The 23,092-nt window shown below is 40.2% G+C and overlaps 1 protein-coding gene and 1 pseudogene across 4 annotated transcripts; one reads left to right on the top strand and one right to left on the bottom strand.

Moving 5' to 3' along the window:
- Window positions 1-650: 650 nt before the first annotated feature.
- On the top strand, window positions 651-1,210 carry LOC131821199 (large ribosomal subunit protein uL22-like; annotated as a pseudogene).
- A 488-nt stretch (window positions 1,211-1,698) lies between these two features.
- Window positions 1,699-22,831, bottom strand: ITGB1BP2 (integrin subunit beta 1 binding protein 2). 4 transcript variants are annotated; one of them, XM_059157080.1, is made up of 12 exons: window positions 22,014-22,831; window positions 21,725-21,774; window positions 21,579-21,635; window positions 21,355-21,500; window positions 20,562-20,656; window positions 20,398-20,456; window positions 20,197-20,267; window positions 19,978-20,077; window positions 19,594-19,707; window positions 19,287-19,349; window positions 14,782-14,820; window positions 1,699-1,924 (listed from the first exon to the last, which is right to left on the bottom strand). In XM_059157080.1, exons 1-12 carry the CDS (start codon window positions 22,075-22,077, stop codon window positions 1,853-1,855), a joined length of 930 nt encoding a protein of 309 aa, XP_059013063.1. In that variant the 5' UTR covers window positions 22,078-22,831; the 3' UTR covers window positions 1,699-1,852. The 4 variants fall into 4 exon arrangements, with proteins under 4 accessions (XP_059013063.1, XP_059013064.1, XP_059013062.1 ...); XM_059157081.1 differs by lacking the exon at window positions 14,782-14,820; XM_059157079.1 differs by lacking the exons at window positions 1,699-1,924; window positions 14,782-14,820 and adding an exon at window positions 18,519-18,921.
- Between the last annotated feature and the right edge of the window lie 261 nt (window positions 22,832-23,092).

The following is a 23,092-nucleotide window of genomic DNA, read 5'->3' as shown; positions in this document are numbered from 1 at the left end:
ATCATATACCATGTCCGAGTGGGATTTATCCCTGGGATGCAAGAATGGTTCAACATATGAAAATCAATCAATGTGATATACCACATTAACATAAAAAAGAATAAAATATCACACAGTCATGGGGCACCTGGGTGGCTCAGTGAGTTAAGTGTCTGCCTTCTGCTCAGGTCATGATTCCAGAGTCCCAGGACTGAGCCCCGCATGGGGCTCCCTGTTCAGCAAGGAGTCTTTTCCTTCACCCTCAGCCTCTTCCCCAACCCCTGCTTGTGCTTTCTCTCTTTCTCAAATAAATAAATAAAATCTTTAAAAAATATGGTAAATTTTATGTTATACATATTTGGCCACTAAAAAATATAAAAATAGAGGTGCCTGGGTGGCTCAGTTGTTAAGCATCTGCCTTCAGCTCAGGTCATCATCTTAGGGTCCTGGGATCAAGCCCCACATCAGGCTCTCTGCTCAGTGGGAGGCCTGCTTCTCCCTCTCTCATTCCCCCTGCTTGTATTCCTTCACTTGCTATCTCTCTCTCTCTCTCTCTCTGTCAAATATATAAATAAATAAAATCTTTAAAAAATGAAAATAGGAGATCGAGTTCTCATGAATTCTCCCAGGAGCCACTGCTCTTCCTCTTCTCCTAAGCAGCCTGAGGTGACCTCTGAAAATGGTTTGCTATTTGCTTGACCCAGAAAATCCTATGAAATCATACAAATCAAGAGGTTCAAATCTCTGTGTTCTCTTTAATAACACACATGGAACTTCCCAGGCCGACAAGTGTATACACATCCAAAAAGCCACCAAGTACCTGAAAGACGTTACTTTGCAGAAGCAGTGTGTGCCATTCCCTCACTACAATGGTGGAGTTGGTAGGTGTGCCCAGGCCAAACAGTGGGCTGGGCACAGAGTCAGTGGCCCAAGAAGAGTGCTGAGTTTTTACTGCACATGCTTGAAAATGAGAGAGTAAAGCTGAACTTAAGTGTTTAGATGTAGATTCTCTGGTCATTGAGCACATCCAGGTGAACAAAGCCCCCAAGATGCAGTGTAGAATTTACAGGGCTCATGGCCGATTAACCTGTACATGAGCTGTCATGGCCACATCAAGATGATTGTTACTGAAAAAGAGCAGATTGCTCCTAAACCAGAAGAGGAGGTTGCACAGAAGAAAGAGGTATCACAGAAGAAACTGAAGAAACAAAAACTTATGGCATGGGAGTAAAATGCTGCATAGAAAAAATGCAAATTTAAAAAATAGAAAATAAAGGTAAAATCAAAAGCCAAAGGAGAAACTCTTAAAATACATTACAACCCATCTGACAAAGGCCTGATTTTCTATTTAGTATACAAAAAGCTTCTACAAAGCAATAAGAAAAAGAGAAATAGAAAACTAGGCAGAGGACATGAGCAATATACACCTATATTCACAGACACACAAAGGAAATACGTGCGACTTTGAAACATTAGAAAGATGCTTAACCTTACTCATGATAAAAAGACTGTGTTAAAAGCACAATAACACTCATTTCCAGTAAAAATGGTAATATAAAAAAATTTGACAATACATTGTTTTGGCAAGAGTGGGGCAAAACAGACACTCTTGTACTATGTTGCTGGCATTATAAATTGGTATAACTTTTGGAAGGCAACTTATCAAAAACTTTTAAAGTACATATGCCTTTTTAGTGGTAACAGAAAACCTAACTCTAATAGACTTAAACAATAAAGAGAATTTATTGGTTCATACAAATGCAAATTCCAGCAGATGAGAGAACTTTGCAGTTGATTTGATTCCATGGATCAAAAGTATCACCAAGGATCTAATGTCCTTCTGTCAGATCTGTCTTCCAAAGTGTGAGCTTCATCATAAATTTGACTTCCTTCTTGGTAGCAAAAGGGCTGTAGCATTAGAAGGCTCCACATCAGCCACACCACACTGTCCAAAAGAAAAGACAAAATCGGCTTGTTATCCGTCTCAGAAGAGCAAAGAACAAAACCAAAACCAAAACCTTCTCCCATATACTTCAACAAACATCCTCTACCATTTCATTTACTTGAACTGGGCCAATGGCCCATTTCTGTACAATCTCCTTGACAGGAGAATGGTTTGCATTCATTGGCTATGACCTGGATAGTCAGAACCAATCACTAAGGCATGGGGGATGGATTTACCCTGATTGGGTTAGGAGGGTGGTGCCCCCCAGCCAGAAGCTGGGGCTGAGATCAATTCCACCGCTTCAAACTTTATGAGCACTATAACAATGGGGAAGATGTAGAATGGAAGTTGGGCAGGGAATCACATCCGCCACTAACCACTTTGATCCAGGAACCATACTTCTAGGAATTTATCCTATAAATATACTGGCAGATGTATACAAATGAAGTATGTATTACACACTTCAATTATTATTATATTATATTACAAAGGAGGCCGCATGTAATAACAAGATACTGAAAACAATGAAAATGCCTGGAACTGGTCAAATAAATGATACAATCATAAAAAAGAAAAGGCAGCTGTAAATGTATTATTATGACACAATCTCAAAGATACGTTGTGAAAAAAGCAGAGTGAATAGCCTGCTGCCATTTGTGAACAAAAGGGAGAAGAAATGGATATAGGTATATAGATATAGATAGATTTTTAAGGGGAAGGGGGAAGGTAAATTTTTTTTCATCAAAATATCTGCCAGATAGAGATACTCAGACACATGTACACACACACATACACCAATTTATACTTGCATGTGCATGATTTGCACAGAATGTATCTGGAAGATTCACGAGAAACTGAGACTAGTGGTAGTCTCTGGAAAGAGAACCAAGGGAACGAGGGACTAGGAGTAGGAGTAATATATAACTTTAATTGTATATCCTTTTATATTGCTTGAATTTTCTTACCATGTGCATGTATTTTTAGTTAAAATATGTATTAACTACATGTTTCTATGTGTTACCTGTCAGATTGGCAAAGACAAAAATATATTTAAGATTTCATTTATTTATTTGAGAGAGAGACAGTGAGAGAGAGTATGAGCGAGAAGGTCGGAGAGAGAAGCAGACTCCCCATGGAGCTGGAAGCCTGATGCGGGACTTGATCCCAGGACTCCAGGATCATGACCTGAGCTGAAGGCAGTCGTCCAACCAACTGAGCCACCCAGGCGTCCCAAGACAAAAATATTTAATAGTTAGTAAAAATGGTGGGAAACAGGCCCTCATGTATATTGTTATTTAATATAATACATCCTCTTTGAAGGCAATTTGGCATTATTTATTAAAACTAATAACGCACGGGGCGCCTGGGTGGCTCAGTCAGTTAAAGGCCTGACTCTTGATTTTGGCTCAGGTCATGATCTCAGGGTTGTGGGATCATGCCCCATGTCAGGCTCCACACTCAGTGCAGAGTCTGCTTGTCCCTCTCCCTCTGCTCCTTTCCCTCCTCGTGCATACACACACACACACACTCTCTCTCTCTCAAATAAATAAATAAAATCTTAAAAGGAGCCAGCCTTCTGTGGTTGGCTAGAAATGTTCTGTATTTAGACCTGGGTGGGGGCTTTTACATAAATGTATACACATATAAAAATATATACTTGGAGTGCCTGGGTGGCTCAGTGGTTTAAGCCTCTGCCTTCAGCTCAGGTCATGAGGTAAGGGTCATGGGATTGAGCCCCGAAACAGGCTTTCTGCTCAGCAGGGAGCATGCGTCCTCCTCTCTCTGCCTGCCTCTCTGCCTACTTGTGATCGCTGCCTGTCAAATCAATAAATAAAATCTTTAAAATATATATATATATATATATATTTAAGATATATGCATTTTACTAAAATATAAGTTATATACCTCAATACATAAAAAAAGGAAGGAGGTAGATTATACAGTGATATGGAATAAATTTCAAGATATATTTTTAAGTGTGTATAGTGATATATATATGTCACTATATATATATATGTATATATATATATATATGTACACATATATATGGTACATTGAGAGTAGAGGAAACAATGAATAACCACAATTCTGCTGGGTAAGTGCTGGAACAGACTTTTGCTCTGAAGTCATCTGATTTCTGGTGGCCTACAGCTTAAGTCTATTTATTTATTTATAAAGATTTATTTATTTATTTATTTATTTATTTACTTACTTATCTGAGAGAGATTGAGTGGTAGGGAGAAGGAGAGAGACTCTGAAGCAGAAACTCCCCCTCTCCTGTGCTGAGCACAGAGCCCAATGTGGACTTGATCCCACCACCATGTGATCATGACCTGAGCTAAAACCAAGAGTCAGATGCTTAACCAACTGAGGTACCCAATTGCCCCCCTCCCCCACAGCCCAAGTTTGAAAGGCCCCATCCTTACAGGTGATATCCAACTGGAGTTCAGGTGAAGAAGAGAGAAAACAGCAGGATTTGAAGAAAAAATATCTGAGAATTGATGAAAGATGCCAATCTTTATATAAGATAAGACATATAAGAAAGATGCTTCTCGGGGCGCCTGGGTGGCTCAGTGGGTTGGGCCTCTGCCTTCGGCCCAGGTCATGGTCCCAGGGTCCTGGGATCGAGCCCCACATCGGGCTCTCTCCTTGGTGGGGAGGGAGCCTGCTTCTCCCTCTCTCTCTGCCTGCCTCTCTGCCTACTTGTGACCTCTCTGTCTCTCTCTGTCAAATAAACAAATAAAATCTTAAAAAAAAAAAAAAAAAAAAAAAAAAAAAGAAAGATGCTTCTCTCGCTCTCCCACTCCCCCTGCTTGTGTTCCCTCTCTTGCTCGCTCTCTGTCAAATAAATTTTGAAAAAATCTTTTTTTGGGACGCCTGGGTGGCTCAGTTGGTTAAGCAGCTGCCTTCGGCTCAGGTCATGATCCCAGCGTCCTGGGATCGAGTCCCGTATCGGGCTCCTTGCTCCGCAGGGAGCCTGCTTCTCCCTCTGACTCTGCCTGCCACTCTGTCTGCCTGTGCTTGTTCCCGCTTGCTCGCTCTCTGACAAACAAATAAATAAAATCTTTAAAAAAAAATCTTTTAAAAAAAGATTATTTATTTATTTATTTGATAGGTAGAGATCACAAGTAGGCAGAGAGGCGGGCAGAGAGAGTTGGAAGCAGGCTCCCTGCTGAGCAGAAAGCCAGATGCGGGGCTCGATCCCAGGACCCTGGGACCATGACCCAAGCTGAAGGCAGAGGCTTCAACCCACTGAGCCTCCCAGGCGCCCCTAAATAAATAAAATCTTTAAAAACAAAAAAATACATAATAATAAAAAATATATATAATGGGGGAAAAGATCCCATTCGTAGTAGTGGGGAAAAAAATGACAGAAGTAAATCCAACAAGGAATGTACAAAAAGGGGTGCCTGTGGGGCTCAGCCAGTAGAGCATCTGATTCTTACCTTAGGGTTGGTTTCAAGTTCAAGCCCCACGTTGGATGTAGAGATTACTTAAAAATAAAATCACACAAAAAAGATATGTACAAAACATTTACATGAATAAAACTAAAAAATATTGCTGAAGGCTATAAGTATGAAGATCTGAAATATAGATAGATGCACAATATTCCTGAATGAGAGGTTTCATAATTGAAAAAAATTTCAAATAACTACAAATTTCCATAACAATCTCATTGGGATTTGGAGGGGGGCTAGGGTGGGAATACCAGACAAGCTGGTTCTGAAGTTTATCTGAAAGAATACACAGAAAAAGACAAGAAACTTTTAAAAGATAGAAAAAAGAAATAAGGGAAGACTTGCCTACCCAACATAAAATTACTATATAAAAGTGTGATAAGCTTCAAGAATAGACAAATAGGGGCACCTGGCTGGCTCACTCGGTAGAGCATGAAACTCTTGATCTCTGGCTTGTGAAATGGAGTGCCACATTGGGTGTACAGATTACTTAAAAAAAATAGACAAACAAACAAGCAGAACTGAATAGAGAGACAGTTACATATGGTAATTTATCTATTTTTTAAAGTAATCTCTATACCCAAGGTAGGGCTCAAACTTACAACCCTAAGACCAGGTTGCACGCTGGTCTTGCAATTGAACCAGCCAGGCACCCCTTATGTGGGAATTTAGTATGAAAAACACAGCATTTCAGAATCCTTATGAGACACTACTAAAAGTATACTAATATATAAAGTATGTACAAACCCAAAGGACAAAAAGTTCTAGGTGTTCTCTAGAACCAGGAAAGCCATTTGAGAAATGGTACCTGAAATACTAAGTAGGAAGAAATTCTGATCTAGTGCAAAGGATACAGAGCCACCCAGGGGCGTGGGTCAGTTAAGTGTCCATTTCTCGATCTCAGCTCATGTCTTGATCTTAGGGCTGTGAGTACAAGCCCCATGTTGGGCTCCACACTGGGCATGGAGCTTACATTAAAAAAAAAAAAAAAAAAAAAACTGGAAAAAAAGGATACAGATGAGAAGGGGCAATTTCACCAGTAAAACTATGGAAAGGTTCCAGGATCCAAGACAAGAGGAGTATGAATGACACATGGGGCTGAAAATTAAATTAGTTAATTTATTAATTATTATTATTGTTGTTACTATTTTTTAGAGAAAAGCAGGCTCCCGATAAACAGGGAACCCAATGCGGGGACTCAATCCCAAGACTCTGGAATCCTGACCTGAGCCAAAGGCAGACACTTAACCATCTAAGCCATCCAGGCGCCACTGAAAACTAAGTTTAACCAAAAGTCTATATATGGATATTCAGTTAAAAAAAAATGCTCACCCCCTAGGGGTGCCTGGGTGGCTCAGTGGGTTAAAGCCTTTGCCTTCAGCTCAGGTCATGATCCCAGGGTCCTGGGATCGAGCCCCGCATCGGGCTGTCTGCTCAGCAGGGAGCCTGCTTCCTCCTCTCTCTCTGCCTACCTCTCTGCCTACTTGTGATCTCTCTCTCTGTCAAATAAATAAATAAAATATTTTAAAAAAGAAAAGAAATACTAGCACAAATAATCAAAGATACATGTCAAATGATTTTCCTTGCTGCATAATTTGTAATAACAAAAACCTAGAAATAACCTAAGTGTCCATCTGTAGGGGAACAGATAGATAAATTATGGCATATATGTACAATCAAGTACAATACAGTACAAAAAAGAATGTCTGAGATCTGACATGGAAATATCTTCAAGGACCATAAAGTGACATATTTAATGATTAAGCAAGCAATGGAAAAATACTATAGAATGATTTCAAATTGGGGCACCTGGGTGGCTCAGTGGGTTAAGCCTCTGCCTTTGGCTCAGGTCATGATCCCAGGGTCCTGGGATTGAGCCCTGCATCAGGATCCCTGTTGGCAGGGAGCCTGCTTCCCCCCACCTCTGTCTGCCTCTCTGCCTACTTGTGATCTCTGTCAAAAAAATAAAATAAAATCTTTTTTTTTAAAAAGAATGATTTCAAATTGTCCAAAAAGTAAAACAAATTTATCCATATGTATATATTTAGCCACTTGGACTTTTACTATGTCCCTACATGTTATATGCCAATATGTTTGCAAATGCATAGAAAAGGATATACACCAAACTAACAGTGACTTCCTCTGTAGGATAAATTTAAGGGTTCAAATATTTTATTTTCCATTTATTCAACTTCTGGAGTTTTTGTTTTTTTAAGGATGAAAGTTGAATATTTAAGTGTCACATTGATGAAGATGATACTCAAATCTATTTTCAGTGCTGACTTTTTTCATGAATTCCAATTTTGCATTTATAATTAACTTCCTGCTAGCATTTCTACTCATGTTTTGCCATAATTTCAAGCGCATATCTAAAATAAAATTATCAGAATTTTCAAATATTACTTCTAGTTCCCACTTCTCCTATTTTTGTTAAAAGCACTCACCTTCTACCTATTACTTGAACTTGAAGCCTTGGAGTAGTCATCTCATACCATTTCATCCCATATCAGAAAAAAAAATTCTCTAAGTCCAAGGTTTATTTCTTTTTAAATAATATCTTACATGTCTCTTTCCTGTCTATTCTTTGCTACTCTAATTCAGGCCCTTCATTCAACAAATATTTATTAAGCATGGCTCATATATGTGCTAGGCAGCTTTAGGTTCTGGGAATAGCATGTAAGTACAGACTTATAGTCCAGTGAAAGAAATAATGTACAAATAAAAAACTGATTATGCATTAATAGTGCTATCATTTTTATAATGCTTACCCTATATCAGTACCTATACTAAGCTCTTTAGATATGTTAACTCATTTAATACTACTAATGACCTTATGATATAGGCACTATTATTAATCCCATTTTACAGTTGGGGAAACTGAGGCACATAACTCTTAAGTAGTCTAAGGTCATATAGCTAGTAAGTGGAGGAGTCATGATTTGAATCCAGGCAGGCTGATGTTATAATATGTCCTCTTAACTGTTAATGCTATACTGTTTCTCATGTAAAGAAACCTCAGTTGATGATAAAGGCTATGGGGAAAATCAAACGGGGTAATGTGATAGTAACGTGGACAGAAGGTGCTAATTTAGAGGCGATGGACAAGAAAGGCCTCTCTAAGAGGTAATTCTTTTATGTAGAAACTTGAGCAGTTTGACCTGTAAAGCTTCTCACTGTGGGTTTTGCTGATTACACAGGCATTGTGCAGTTCCTCTATTTCCTACAAACTGGCAGCTGGATCGAAAGACTAAATCAAACTTGGGTTCCATCTCTTTGGTATGACTATAGGATGGACACAATGTCTCACATCTCTTACTAATCTTAAAGCACTCTCTTTATAATCTTAAACCTGTTGATGCTTACTACTTATAGCTATTTATCAAGGATTGCCAAAAAGTGATGCTCTGATTTTATTATTTCTTTTCATTCACTGGAATAGTTTTGCAAAAAGACGTACCACTCTATCTATCTTGTTACCCAATTCAGATAGGAAAGGCAGGATAAATGCTTGATTCTCTCTTTATTAATTAATTTTCAAGATAATGAATTGGTTACCTATCATGAGCTGAAATATGAATGAGAAGAAGGAGCCAGCTATTCAAAAACCTGGAAGGGGGATCAGATATTACAGAGACGTTGAGGAAGGAGTGAGTTGTGTTAAGTTTAAGAAACACAGAAGAGCATGGCCACATTACTTTCATTCTTACCTGGGGACTATCTTGTTATAGACTGATTATGTCCCCTTACAATTAATATATTGAAACCCTATCCCTCAATATGATGGTATTGGGAGGTAGGGCCTTTGGGAGGTAATTAGGATTAGATGAGGACATAAATAAGATTAGTACCCTTTTAAGAGTCATGAGAGAGCTTTCTTCCTTTCTCTGCTCTCTATAGCAAGTAGAGTAATCCCCCTCATCAGAATTCAACTGTGGAAAAATAAATTTCTGTTGTTTATAAAATACCCAGTCTATGATACTTTGTCACAGCAGCCTAAATTAAGACATACCTCTTACATCTATGACTCCTTCCTCCATTCTTACTACCATGCCCACTTAGTCTGCAGCCTTAACTTTCTCCCCTGGACCACTGCCAATTATCTTCAATTAGTTTCACTGCCTTCAACTATCTCGTCCATCCTACTCAATTAAATCCCTACTCGTCAAAAGTTTTCAGTTTGGTGTATAACTATTTTTGGTGACAATGGATCCACAATCACAGATGTCACTGGCAAAGTAGGATTCATTTAGTGGAGGGAGGTGTTTGCTGGAAAACACTGCTGGAACACCAAAGAACATGGGCTTTGTAGTCAAGACCTAGATTTGTGTCCCAGGCTCTGATACCTGATAGCTCTGTGACCTGGGGAAAATTATGTAACCCGCCTGAAGCTCAATTTCTTCGTGTTTTATAAAAATGATAATAAGGGCACCTGGGTGGCTCAGTCAGTTAAGCATCTATCTTTGGCTCAGGCCATGATCCCAAGGCCTTGCTGAGCAGGGAGCCTGCTTCTCTCTCTCCCCCCAGGTTGTGCTCTCTCTATCTCTGGCTCTCTCTCCCAAATAAATAAAATCTTTAAGAAATAATAATAATAATAATAATAATAATAATGCTTTGAATACACTGTTCTAAGAATTAAATATATATTCTCATTTGAGATACATGTATATATTATATAGAGATAGAAAAAGATAACAGAATAGACAGATTTAAATAAAGAGTAGTTTAATTTTTTGCTACTCCTCCCACCATGCCTCTTGCAGAAGCTCCAAGTTCAATGATGAATTCCTCCTTAAAACCCCAGTCATTGCTAAGGGCTATTCTAGAGCCATTTGAAAATATCCAAAACCTAAGGACCCTGGAGTCCTAGAAGAGCCCCTTTGCCAAGCCCATCTGGGAACCATTGAAGCCCTCGGTTAATCACTCATATCACACATTGATGTAACACTTCTCCAAACAACTTTTATGTCTCTGATCTCTTCAACTCTAATCTCAGTGGAACCCTTAGGTACTTTACCTTTCAATTTATCCAGATCAGTTATTATTTCCCAGTTACACCAGATTCAGTGTTATGGTCTTTTGGATCCCTGCTTCCGCTGTCCTCTTTCTTCCTTTCTGCTCCCCAAATCCTAGAACACTTGCTACAGGGAGAACAGAGCAGACCAACATAAATTCATGCTATCCAATTTCAAAATGGCCTTTGCAGTTGCTCAGCAACTCCTTTATTTGTCTCATACGTTCCCTGGCACTCTCCCCACAGAGGCTGTTCCAGACCCTCCTCATTCTACTCAATCTCCCTGCTTCTACTTCTACCAAATTCATAGCAGACATTTTCATCAAATTAACTGTCCCTCCTGCAACAAATAGGTAATATCTTTCTCCCTTCCAGCCGTGTTCTCTGGACATCCAATTCCCTTCCTGGAAAAAGCAATCAGTATTTTTTTTTCTTTAGGTTTTATTTTTTTAGAGAGAGAATCTCAAGAGAATGCGTGTGGAGTACAGAGCCTGACAGTGTTCAATCCCTGTGACCCTGAGATCACAACCTGAGCCAAAACCAAGAGTCAGATGCCTAAGCAACTGACACACCCAGGTACCCCAAGCAACCAATATTCTTATTTATCCTTTTAGAGATATTTTATGATTCCACAAGCAAAAGTATGGAAAACAAAGAGCTTGCACTGGCCATTAAAGATAAATAGGATTTGGATAAATGGAGACAAAGGAGATGATAATCCAAGCAGAGGAAACATCCTGGAGAAAGGCACAGAGGTGGGAATGAATGGATAAGATATATTTAGAAAACAGTATAGCGAGTAGAGTAATCCCCTGAGAAATAATCCCAACTGCTGCCTCAAGTACTACATCTTCTTTTCCAGTTCTGACTTCAGCCTGATCACCACTTCCTTGCCTGCCCTGCTCAACATACCAGCAGAATAGAAATCTGACACTGCACAGCCCCTCACCCATCCTATCTTGCCTGGACCTCTGTTACTATTTATTGAGCTCTGACCCCAACCATCTGTTTCAGTACTGCTAAAGAGTCCTAGCTCTTTCCTGAGTCACTTGCCAAGCCAGACACCTTCCACTTCTTTGGTCACATGGACAATTTCTCTATCCCACTGAAAACAGGACAACAGATATAGAGGATACATGGTACAGACACTGATTTTACCAACATATGTAACAGAAGTCAAGGAAACATTTAAAACTATACAGCAGAGATGCAAACAGCAAAACCGAGACTGTGTGAAACTACTGAAAATAATCTGATTTCCTCAATAAAAAGTTGTAAGAAAAAAAGGGATAAAAGAGAATCTTTAGTTTTAAAGTTTTAAACCCCATATATGGGGTGCCTGGCTGGGTCAGTGGGTGGAGCATATGACTTGATCTCTGGGTCATGAGTTCAAGCCCTACAGTGGGCATAGAGCTTAATTTAAAAAGATAGATAAAAGTGACATACAATACATATCCACCAATCACAATGTGTAGGCTTTATTTTGATACTGATTCCAAAAAAAAGGTGTAAAAAATTCTTTTGACATTTATGAAACTACTGGAAATTTAAATACTGATTGGCATTTAATGATATTAAAGGGAATATTGCTTTTGTGTGTGAATGGTATTTTTTTTCAAAGATTTTATGCATTTATTTGAAAAAGAGAGATCACAAGTAGGCAGAGAGGCAGGAAGAGAGAGAGGAGGAAGCAGGCTCCCCGCTGAGCAGAGAACCTGATGCGGGGCTCGATCCCAGGATCCTGAGATCATGACCCGAGCCGAAGGCAGAGGCTTTAACCCACTGAGCCACCCAGGCGTCCTGTGTGCAAATGGTATTACAACTATGATTTTTCTTAAAAAAGGATCCTTACCTCTTAAAGATACACACTGAAATATTAAAGTATGGAATGATATCATGTCTGGGATATGCTCCAAAATAATGTAGAAAGGAGGAAATAGATGAAACGAGTATGTGAGAATTGATACTAGTTGAAGCTGAGTGTGTGGTAAATGGGGTTTGTTATGCTATTCTACTTTTGTATATGCTTCAAATTCTCTACAGAAAAAAAAGCCCTTTAAAATAATGTTATTGAGGAGCACCTGGGTGGCTCAGTGGGTTAAAGCCTCTGCCTTCAGCTCAGGTCATGATCTCGGGGTTCTGGGATCGAGCCCCACGTTGGGCTCTCTTCTCAGCAGGGAGCCTTCCTCCTCCTCTCTCTCTCTGCCTACTTGTGATCTCTGTCTGTCAAATAAATAAGTAAATAAAATATTTTAAAAAAATAATGTTATTGAATTGTCAAGCATCTCAAGAAAGTGTATTAGTCTGAAGGAGTGGAACAGGAGGAGCTGGAATTTGAGAAGAGGAAGATCTGTTAAGAGCCTCTGTGGGGAGAGTGCCAGGGAAAGTATGAGACAAATAAAAGAGTTGCTGAGCAGCTGCAAGGACCAAGTTGAAATTAGACAGCAAGAATTTATATTGGTCTACTCAGTTCTCCCTGTAGCGAGTGTTCTGGGATTTGGGAAGCAGAAAGGGAGAAAGGGGACAGTGGAGGCAAGGATCCCAGATATAGTAACTCTGAATCTGGTGTAAAAGTTGTTTGAAAGGTGTTATATCAATGTGAGGTATCACTGATCCACCAAGTGCTTTGTTGTTGCCTGGATAGGCTTGTCGAAGGGACTCTGCTAGACTAGAGTGGCTTGGTGTTATGCTTGGCATCTAAGACCCCTCTTCTAAGACCCCAGTTGGGTCCTTAGGATTCGGATATTCTCAGATGGCTCTAGGACAGCTCTCAGCAATGAATGAGTTTTAATCAGTAGCTATGTTACTTCAAGCAATGCACAGTGGCATTCTATACATGATGCTTTATTCCTTCAGCAGGTGAATACAATCTCCCTTAATCCTAGAGCTGAGGCAATGAATGGTATGTTAAACATGTTATCACTAAAACAACAACAACAACAAAAACAACATGTTATCACTTTGTGGACTAGCAAAACCTGACTGTCAAGAAAATCCCATTTTCTTATTGAAACAATAAACAGGATATTGAAAATGTGTCCCTCCTAAGACAAAAAAACACCCCAACCTAATAGTCTGAAGTGAAAGCTTTTGGTGACGAGAGAGAAGAGTAATAGTAGTACTATTAATAGCAAACACTTATATAGTACTTACTATATATGCCAAGCACTGTTCTATATATGTGTTAGCTATTATTACTGTAATATACAAATCTGGACCTCAAAGGAAAGCTATGACCTAGAGATAAACATGTGTGAGTCATCTGGATGCGGGTGGTATTTTAAGTCACGGACATAACTGAGAATGTCTAGAAGAGTTATATATAGGAAGAGAGCAAACTAGGGCTAAGTCCTGAGGAACTTCATCATTTGATGGCCAGGTAGAAAAAGAAGAGCCTGCAAAGGAGACTGAAAGGAGTGGCCAGATAAGTAGGAGGAAAACCAAGAGAAGCTGTGGGTCATAGAAGCTTTGCTTATGAGATCAAGTAAGACAAGGACCAAAAAGTATCCACAGGATTTAGTGACTTGATGGCCCAAAGTGACCTTATCACCACAGACTGAGTGGGTTGGAAGTCAGATTAAAGTGTGTTTTGAAGGGAATAGGAAGGTGGAAATAAAAAATGAATAGTTATTTCAAGAAGTTCAGGGGCGCCTGGGGGGCTCAGTGGGTTAAGCCTCTGCCTTCGGCTCAGGTCATGATCTCAGGGTCTTGGGATGGAGCCCCACATCAGGCTCTCTGCTCAATGGGGAGCCTGCTCCCCCTCCCCCTCTGCCTGCCTCTCTGCCTACTTGTGATCTCTGTCAAATAAATAAATAAAATCTTTTTTTTAAATAAAAAGTTCACTTATAAAGGAGAGAAAGGAGTTAAGTAGCAGCTGGAAAGGGTTATGTAGTCTAGTGAAATTGTTTTTGTAAAATCGGAGACTTGAGCAAGTTTAAAGGTCAATGAAAATATCCAATGAGAGGGAAAGGTTGAATAAACGGGAGAGAGAAAGGATAATTAGTAGTGTAAAGTTTCTGGGAAGGTGTGAGGGAACAGGATACAAAGCACAATGGGAAGACATGAGAAGTGTAAAGGAAGTAAGGAGAGGATTTGCGCCAATGTGAACCAATATGTACATGTGATGATAGGAAGTAGGGAAGTAAATGAGTTAATGCATGCAAAGCTCTTAGCATAGTGCCTGACAGGTTAGTTTGTATGAGAAACAGTAGCTATGGTTATTGTTGTTGTTATTATTGTTAATGTTATGCACCTGTTTGAAACTTTCTTACATTTTAGGCTTTGGACTGTGTAAAATAAGTATGCTACTTTATTAATTCTGTAAACTTGAAATTTTATAGATCAAGTTTATATACAACAAGGGTTACTTGAACTTTCTGATTCTTCACCTTCATCCTCTCCAGGAATTCTGGGTAGTTGCTGGTCCCCTGATTTTGATAAGATAGAAAAAAGTTGTACATTTAAGATCAGTGCACTTTCTGCACTTTTCTATACACATTCTACACCTCTAAATTTTTAAAATGTCCATCTAAGCCCCTATTGATGTCAACTCACCTATAGAAAAATGACATTAAAAGTAAACTGCTGCCAGGGTTTGAAAGAACCTGAAAGGTTCAGGTCAAAGGGGAAAATTATTTGCACTTTAAATCTGTAGTATGAGAGCAAAGAAATGAGCCAGAAATGCTGAATATCCTGAAAGTCCAGGAAGCCCCTTTAACTCTGATCAAACTTCTCTGTGACATAGAGATGCATTCCTTGGATGCATTCTCCAATATCCCCTAATCTTGCCTCAATCTCCAAATTCTCAGCCATGCTATCCTGTGACCCCTTTCCTTTGCTGCCCATGTCCGTTCTCCCACCTCCATTTTACTTCTAGCTCTCAATGAGACCTTACGTTCCTTGAATCTGAACTGAGAGAAAAGGGTGCTATGAAAAGAATTTGAGATCATTTTGAGGCTTGGTGAAACTTCCTAGTGTGAAGTTTCTTAGAGTTTGAATCTCCCAGATTCCTGGCCACCCTGTAGCCAGGTACTAAATACAACTCAAGGGAGACTCAAGAGATTATCACTCCTCTGATTAAGAATCTACATTTAATTTATTTTTTTAAAGATTTTATTTATTTGACAGACAGTGATCACAAGTAGGCAGAGAGGCAGGCAGAAGGCTCCCTGCTGAGCAGAGAGCCCAATGTGGGGCTGGATCCTAGGACCTGAGATCATGACCAGAGTGGAAGACAGAGGCTTAACCCACTAAGCCACCCAGGCGCCCGAATCTACATTTTAATGAGTCACCTGGGTGGCTTATTTATGCAACTGCCTTAAGCTCAGGTCATGATCCCAGAGTCCTGGGATGGAACCCTGCATTGGGCTCCCTGCTCAGCAGGGCATCTGTTTCTTCCTTTTTCTCTGTCCCTCCCCACTGCTTATGCTATTGCTCGCACTCTCTGTTTCTCAAATAAATAAATAAATAAGCTTTTAAAAAAGAATCTACAGGGCACCTGGGTGGCTCAGTGGGTTAAGCCACTGCCTTCGGCTCAGGTCATGATCTCAGGGTCCTGGGATCGAGTCCCGCATTGGGCTCTCTCTCAGCAGGGAGCCTGCTTCCACCTCTCTCTCTCTGCCTGCCTCTATGCCTACTTGTGATCTCTCTCTGTCAAATAAATAAATAAAATCTTTAAAAATAAATAAATAAAAAAAGAAAAAAGAATCTACATTTTTAAAAGGCGGCGTATACTGCCTTTCTCTTTTTAAAATTTTATTTAAGTTCAATATAGTGTGCTATAAGTTTCAGTAATAGAGTTTAACTCTAACTCTCTTTTAAATCATGTTCAAAATCCTTAATCTAGAATTTTAGCCTGCTTCCAATCCAGCTTAACTCAACTCTTTTGTTCCCTCCCTTAAACTCATCCTCTGATATGTCAGCAGTGTTACAAATAGCAAAGGGACTAAGCTTGGAAGGAGTCTAAAGAGTAACATTTACTTTTTACTTTACATACTTCTGCACTGAGTATTTTACATTGAGTAATTCCTGAGTATTACTTCAGGAATTTAAAATAAAACACAAAAAGTAAAACAAAACACCTTCCAGCCTTAGCTTGGCTCTCCCCACTCTTCCATACCCATCAAAATTTCTCATTTCTAAAAATTTCCATTCAAAATTTATTTCTTACCCCTTACATTTTTGGTCAGTTGATTTTCAACTAGGGTGCCAAGACAACCCAGTGGGAACAGAATAGCCTTCTCAACAAATGATGCTGGGACAACTAGATATCCACATGCAAAAACATAAAGTTGGGTCCCTACCTCATGCCATACACAAAAAATAACTCAAAATGGATCAAAGACCTAAATGTAAAACTATAAAACCCTTCAAAAACATAGGAGCTAATCCTCTTTATGACCTCGAATTAAGCAATGTTTTGGTTATCAAAAAATATAAGCAACCAAAGAAAAGATAAATTAGACTTCATAGAGGTTAAAGATGTTCGTGTACCAAAGGACACCATCAAGGAAGTAGAAAGACAAAACAAAGAATAGGAGAAAATATTTCCAAGTCATATATCTGATAAGAGACTTGTCTCTAGAATATATTAAAAAAAATTCTTGGGTCGCCTGGGTGGCTCAGTAGGTTAAAGCCTCTGCCTTCGGCTCAGGTCATGATCCCGGGGTCCTGGGATCGAGCCCTCCATTGGGCTCTCTGCTCAGCGGGGAGCTTGCTTCCTCCTCTCTCTCTGCCTGCCTCTCTGCCTAGTTGTGATCTCTGTCTGTCAAATAAATAAATAAAATCTTAAAAAAATTCTTACAATGCAATAAAAAGACAACAAGTTTAACAAATGGGCAAAGGACTTGAATAGACATTTCTCCAAATAAGAACACAAATGGCCAATAAGCACATGAAAAGATGCTCAACATCATTAGCATTGGGGAAATGCAGTTAAAACCATAATGAAATTCTGCTTCACACCCATTAAAAAAAGAACAAGTAACAAGTGTTATTGAAGATGGGGAGAAACTGGAACCCTTACACTGCTGTTGGAAATGTAAAATGGTACAGCCCCTTTGGAAAACAGTCTTGTAGTTTCTTAAGAGGTTAAAGTTACCATTTGACCCAGAAATTATACATCTAGGTATATATCCAGGAGAAGTGAAAACAAAAGTCCACATAAAAACTTGTATATAAATGTTCATAGGAGCATTATTCAGAATAATGGAAACAACCCAAATGTACCTCAGTTGATGAAATAAACATAATGTAGTATAAGCACACAATGGAATATTATTCAGCCATAAAAGGAATACGGTACTGATACATGTTACAACATGGAGGAACCGTGAAAAGATTATGCTAAGTGAAAGAAGCCTCTTAAAAAAGACCACGTATTACATGATTCCAATCATATGAAATATCCATTATAGGAAAATCCATAGAGTCAGAAAGTAGATTAGTGGTTGCCCACAGCTATGATTTTGGGGGGATACTGATAGTGGCTGGGTACACTAACGGGTACAGGGTTTCTTGTTGGAGTGATGAAAATTGATAGTGGTTGCACAACTCTGAGTATACTAAAAAAAAAAAATCACTGAATTTTACACTTTAAATGGGTGAATTGTATGGTATGTGAATTGTGTCCCAACATAGCTATTAAAAAACATTCTTCCATTGAGCTTTCCCTTTCTACTATAGTCCACATTAATTGCTCCACTCTCTCTCAACAACTATAGGTCTTAATAACTGTACTGCACAATTTAACACTCAGTTAAACCACCTGATAATGTTTATTATTATTTCATGTGGATTAGTCTGTCAGCCAGACTATAATTTTCCTGAGGGGAACAAATAAGACTTTTGTTTCTCAGATAGATAGCTCTAAACTGGAAAAAAAAAATTTTTTTAAGTAAAAAAAAAAAATAGTGTTATGGTTCTTACTGAATATTAAAAAAAAAAAAAAGACAGCTCTAAATCACCTAATATACAACTGGGCACACAATAAGTATTCAGTAGATTACCTGGTGATTATAAAGAACAGATTGAATGTACATGTGCTTGTTTTCACACGTGTGTTAAAGACACACAGAAGTAGGGAGGAATGAATACAATCTTAGTGAGGTGAGAGAACGACACTATGTGAAACTGCAGAATACAAGATTTATTTAAGGGAAAAAACAGCATGGTTTGGACACTTTTGTTCTCCCCTCCTTCAGCCTGCTGCTGCTCAATGACACCACATGGCCAACCATATCCTGGTCTCTGAGATTCTAAGGGAATCACTGAGGTCTTATCTAGATACTTGACTGGTGTCACTATTCCCCCATTGCTTCCTCCTCTTCCTCCTCCTCTGTCCAGCTCAGATCATCATCTGAATCCTCAGATTCTTCCTCATCCATCTCTAACCCAATCCCTGCCTTAGCCTTCTCAGCTAGTGCATCGGGATGCTCCAGCTGGGCCCAGGATCCTGGGTCAGCCTTGACCAAGGAGATTTCAACCCGAGATGGCATCAAGGAGACAGAGCTCTGCTCCACGTTTATGACCTGAGGAGGAGGAAAAGATAGAGGAACACAGAAGAAGAAGAAAATGAGGAAATCAAAAGGATTGGGGTGAGGGTGGGGTAGTAATTAATGACAAAGAAAAATAAACAAATGTAAGGTGGGCAAAACAAGATAGGGGAGGAATAAAATGAGATAATAAGAAAGAAAGAGGAAAGGAGAGAAGAAGGAGGGGAGAGAAGGAGGGGAGAGAAAAAAGGGAGAGAAAGGGGGAGAAAGACTAAGCAAATGAAGAGAAAACATCTACTTTCCCACCAGATTTCCTTCCCTCAAGACAATGGCTATTCATTCCAGTCTGGCCCTTCTTTTCACCCCATGATACCCCCCTCGTGTCCCTTATCTTCACTTACCCCCCAGAGCTTCATCTGTGCCTGGAACACACGGTTACCATCAAAGACAATGTGGACATGAAGCTGAGAGGGAAGAATTACAGGGGCAGTAAGAATCCCAGAAGGTAAGAACAAGTTATTACAACAGAGAACCAGCCCAGAGGTGTGAGCCCTATATCCACAGGTCAGCCAGACAGCCCTGACCTACTAGCTCTACCCTCCTCTCAGGGGACTATGGAGCCCACATGTTTGCTGAATACAGCAGCTCTACCTGTAAAACTGTTGTATCCCTTCACCAGCCTCCCATCCAGGATCAGACACTCCTCACCTCAGTTTGACTGGCCTTCACCCAGTTGAACGCAGGAAGTGGAATCTGGCCGTATATAGTCACCACTATTAAGGACTCTGTCTGATGCCAATCATGACGGCAAGATGCTGGCAGCTAAAGAGAAGATGTGAAATGTGTGTGGTAAGAATGAATGCTTAACCCAAGGAAAGTTCTCAGGTGTGTCAAAGAAGAGACACAGAATCTCAGAAAAGATTAACACTACTTCATATTGCAAAGACTCCAGGCTGCTGAAGGTAAGGAACAGAATCTTATTTGGTTTGTACAAAAGGGAGGAGTTAGAGAGCTTGGCCATGAGGTACAAGGAGGGGGAAATTATTTCTGAAATTGGGTTCTAATCAAAAGTTTGGGAAAGCTGGGGCTTACCTGCTTCCCCCAGTCATGCCTACCAACTCTGCATCCTGGCTGTGCCAGGAATGCCCCAAAATCCAGGGTCTGGATACCACAACAGCTCCAAGACTTCATCCTGAGGTAGGAAGGTAATTCACCTGAATCTCCTTTCCCCTCCCCATGAGCCCCCATGTCCCCCTTATCAAACAGTGGGAGAAACTGGTCTTATAGACCATACCCAGTCCCCTCTCTCACCCCTCATGGAATCGAGGTGCTCCTGGGTGGTAAGTACATGGAGTAGCATCACTCTCAGGGCTTTGGTAAATCTAAGATGGGTAAAGGAGAATCAGAAGAATCAGGTCATTCTAAAGTATACCCCACACACCCTCATATCTGTCATCCCAGGTATAGTATCTCTCAGCTACATGATTGCACCCTCTATAAGCTCTCACTCACAGCATCACATCCTGGATTCTGGCAGCTGGAACCAGTCCGGATCAGACTACTGTCAAGTCCTGGGCAAAGGAAACAGAGTCAGGAACCTATCTATTCTCTCCACCTAATTGCCACTTGCACTAAATTTCAGTCTGCAAAGCCTGTCCTACTGAGGACCCACTTACCTGTTCCAGGTTCTTGATCCAATTCCTTCTGTTCCAATGCCATTTCCAGTGCTTGGGATATATTTAGTGGAAGCAGCTTTGGAGGGAAATCTGACCTATGGGGTATGGGTGGGGTGATTTAGTTCTGACCCATTAACCATGATCATCAGCTCCAACACTCCCACCAGTGGTAATGGTGTCAAAGAGATCTGGTGAAAGTGGTGGCAGGGTTGGAAAAGTTGAGTAGCAACTCCATTGCCAATAATCTTCTTTGTGGACATCCCAAGTCCCTGAGCCCTGGGGAAATCCCTAGAGCTTTTCTGCCCATCTACTCAGTTGCTCTCAATCTAACATTGCTCTGCAGAACTTCCATTATATGCTCATCCTCTTCTAATTGTGGACCTAACATGACTTTCTTCTGTTGTTCATGCTACTTCCACAAAATTAATTTATTCTCTACGGCCTCTTGGCTGCCAATACTGTATTTTCTTCTTGATCTAAAACTCATTTTAATGTATTCCATAATGAAAAAAAAGGCAGGTCATCCTCAACAATCTCTCTTGTATTATAACTAAGTATTTATTTATGAGGAGCTATCTACTCTATTGATTCTAAACACCTATCCCATCACCCCCATACCAACCTTAAAGCAAAGACATTATTTCTGGATACAAATTTCCCCTAAGGTATAAAATATACACAAACCCTAACACTTGCCCCATCTCATATCCCTAGTACCCAAGCCCCAGTGACCCATTAATCACTTCTAGGAAGCTCCATGAATGTAGGAAAAACCCAGGGACTTTCTCTTTACTTGGGCCTCTCCCGACGCAAAGTCTCTGCTGACTTTGGAATCGTATTCAGAGGTTTTTGCTCCTGAAGTGAACTGCTTGTGGCAGGCACCTCAGGTTGAGGGGCCTCTGGGAGCTTCTCAGCACAGTGTGGTCCCACAGTACAGCCCTAGTACAGATAAGGAAAGAAGGATTAGGGATAGAATCCTTCTATTAGGGACAGAATCCAAGGAAGTAAATAATTTACCTTGATGTTTAAGAACTCAGAGAAATCTACAGTTCGCTTCCGGCAGCAGGACCAACCCTGGTAACAAAAGACCCAGCTCAGCTTAGATTCCTGGGTAGATTTCCTTTGGGAAATGGTCTTGCTATCCCTTCTTGCCTACTCCTCACCTTAAGTGCATCGTGGAAGATTGGGACCCCAGGGTGATGGCAACAGGAATCTGTGGATACCAGCAGAAGGATCAAGGAAAGGCAACTATACCAAATATCACTACTCTTACTTCTTCCCCAGATTTATATGCTCATGGTTTTCCTTTAGAAAAAAAAAAAAAACTGAAAACCACCCAGACCAATTAAAGCAGGGCAGATACACTGTATTTCTCTGCTCCTTTAACATTCTTCCCACACTGACCACTCCCCCAGCACTTAGGAGCCCCCTGGCAAAGTCAGAATTACTCACCAGGAAGGTTAGCATTGGGGTCAAAGTGCTGCCCACAGCCTTTGTTATGGCAGAGCAGAGACATGGAGGCCGTTGGTAGAATTACTGAAAGGGTATCTCAAGGAGTCTGGCTGCCGAGTGGGGAACACCTCTTAGTCTGGAGGCTTTTAGCTGTCTGCAAGGGCCAGCTGTTTCTATCTTTAGTTCAGGAGGCGTACACCTCCTAACATGGGCAAGGGAACTTTAGTTGGTCTTCTCGACCAATAGGAGCACGCTCAGGAGCATTTTAGCTCTGGGGCTCAAGAAAAAAGGATCAGGCAGACTAGGACCTGGAACTTGGGTGAGGTCAGCTAATCACTGCTGAGACAGTTTTAGATTTACCCGGCCAATTCCAAGCCTCTGACATACCAGCAGCTGCTCAGAAATGAATCCCAATTTCGAGACCCCTTCAGCTCAGTGAAGGTATCCCAGTTCTTCCAGCTCATTTTCTTCAAGCAGCAGCTTTCTGCTCATCCTGATTGCTTCTGTATACCAATAGCACCAATCTTTGTCAACCACATAAGCCATAGTACGCATCCAACCTCCCAAGTTTGCCTAAATGGATATCCATACTTTTGAGCAAAAGGTGATAAAGGATTATCCTTATGGAACCTATGATTATCTCGGGACAGAACTCCCCTCCCTCCATTCCCTTTCAAAAATAGCACAGAAAATTAAAAGGCTTAAAACGTATTTTAATAAGTTGATGCTGTATTACTGCTCCATTTCTCAGAAAAACTCCAAAGATATCAGGGACAAATCAAACATGGTACACCAATAAAAAAAAAATGCACAGCATAACTACCTAAGATAGGCAAGGCTAAGAGCTACTGTCCAACCTTTAGCATACAGCAACCCTGTTCCCAAGATTGTACTAGGCCTATCAAGAAAAGCTGTGAACAGCAACATCATAGACACAAAAGGGCCGTTCCTGGGTTGTCCAAACCCAAGAAAAAAGATGGAGGCAACTTAACACGAGATTTTTTAAAGATACACTAAAATGAAAATCTCTAAGAGAAAATGTCTTCCTTAGGACATGAAGGGGTAATATATGGGATATA

Source organism: Mustela lutreola, chromosome X (genome assembly GCF_030435805.1).
Source record: "Mustela lutreola isolate mMusLut2 chromosome X, mMusLut2.pri, whole genome shotgun sequence".
NCBI classification, from domain to species: domain Eukaryota; kingdom Metazoa; phylum Chordata; class Mammalia; order Carnivora; family Mustelidae; genus Mustela; species Mustela lutreola.
The sequence above is the reverse complement of the archived record's forward strand: the minus strand, read 5'-3'. Positions and strand labels throughout refer to the sequence as shown.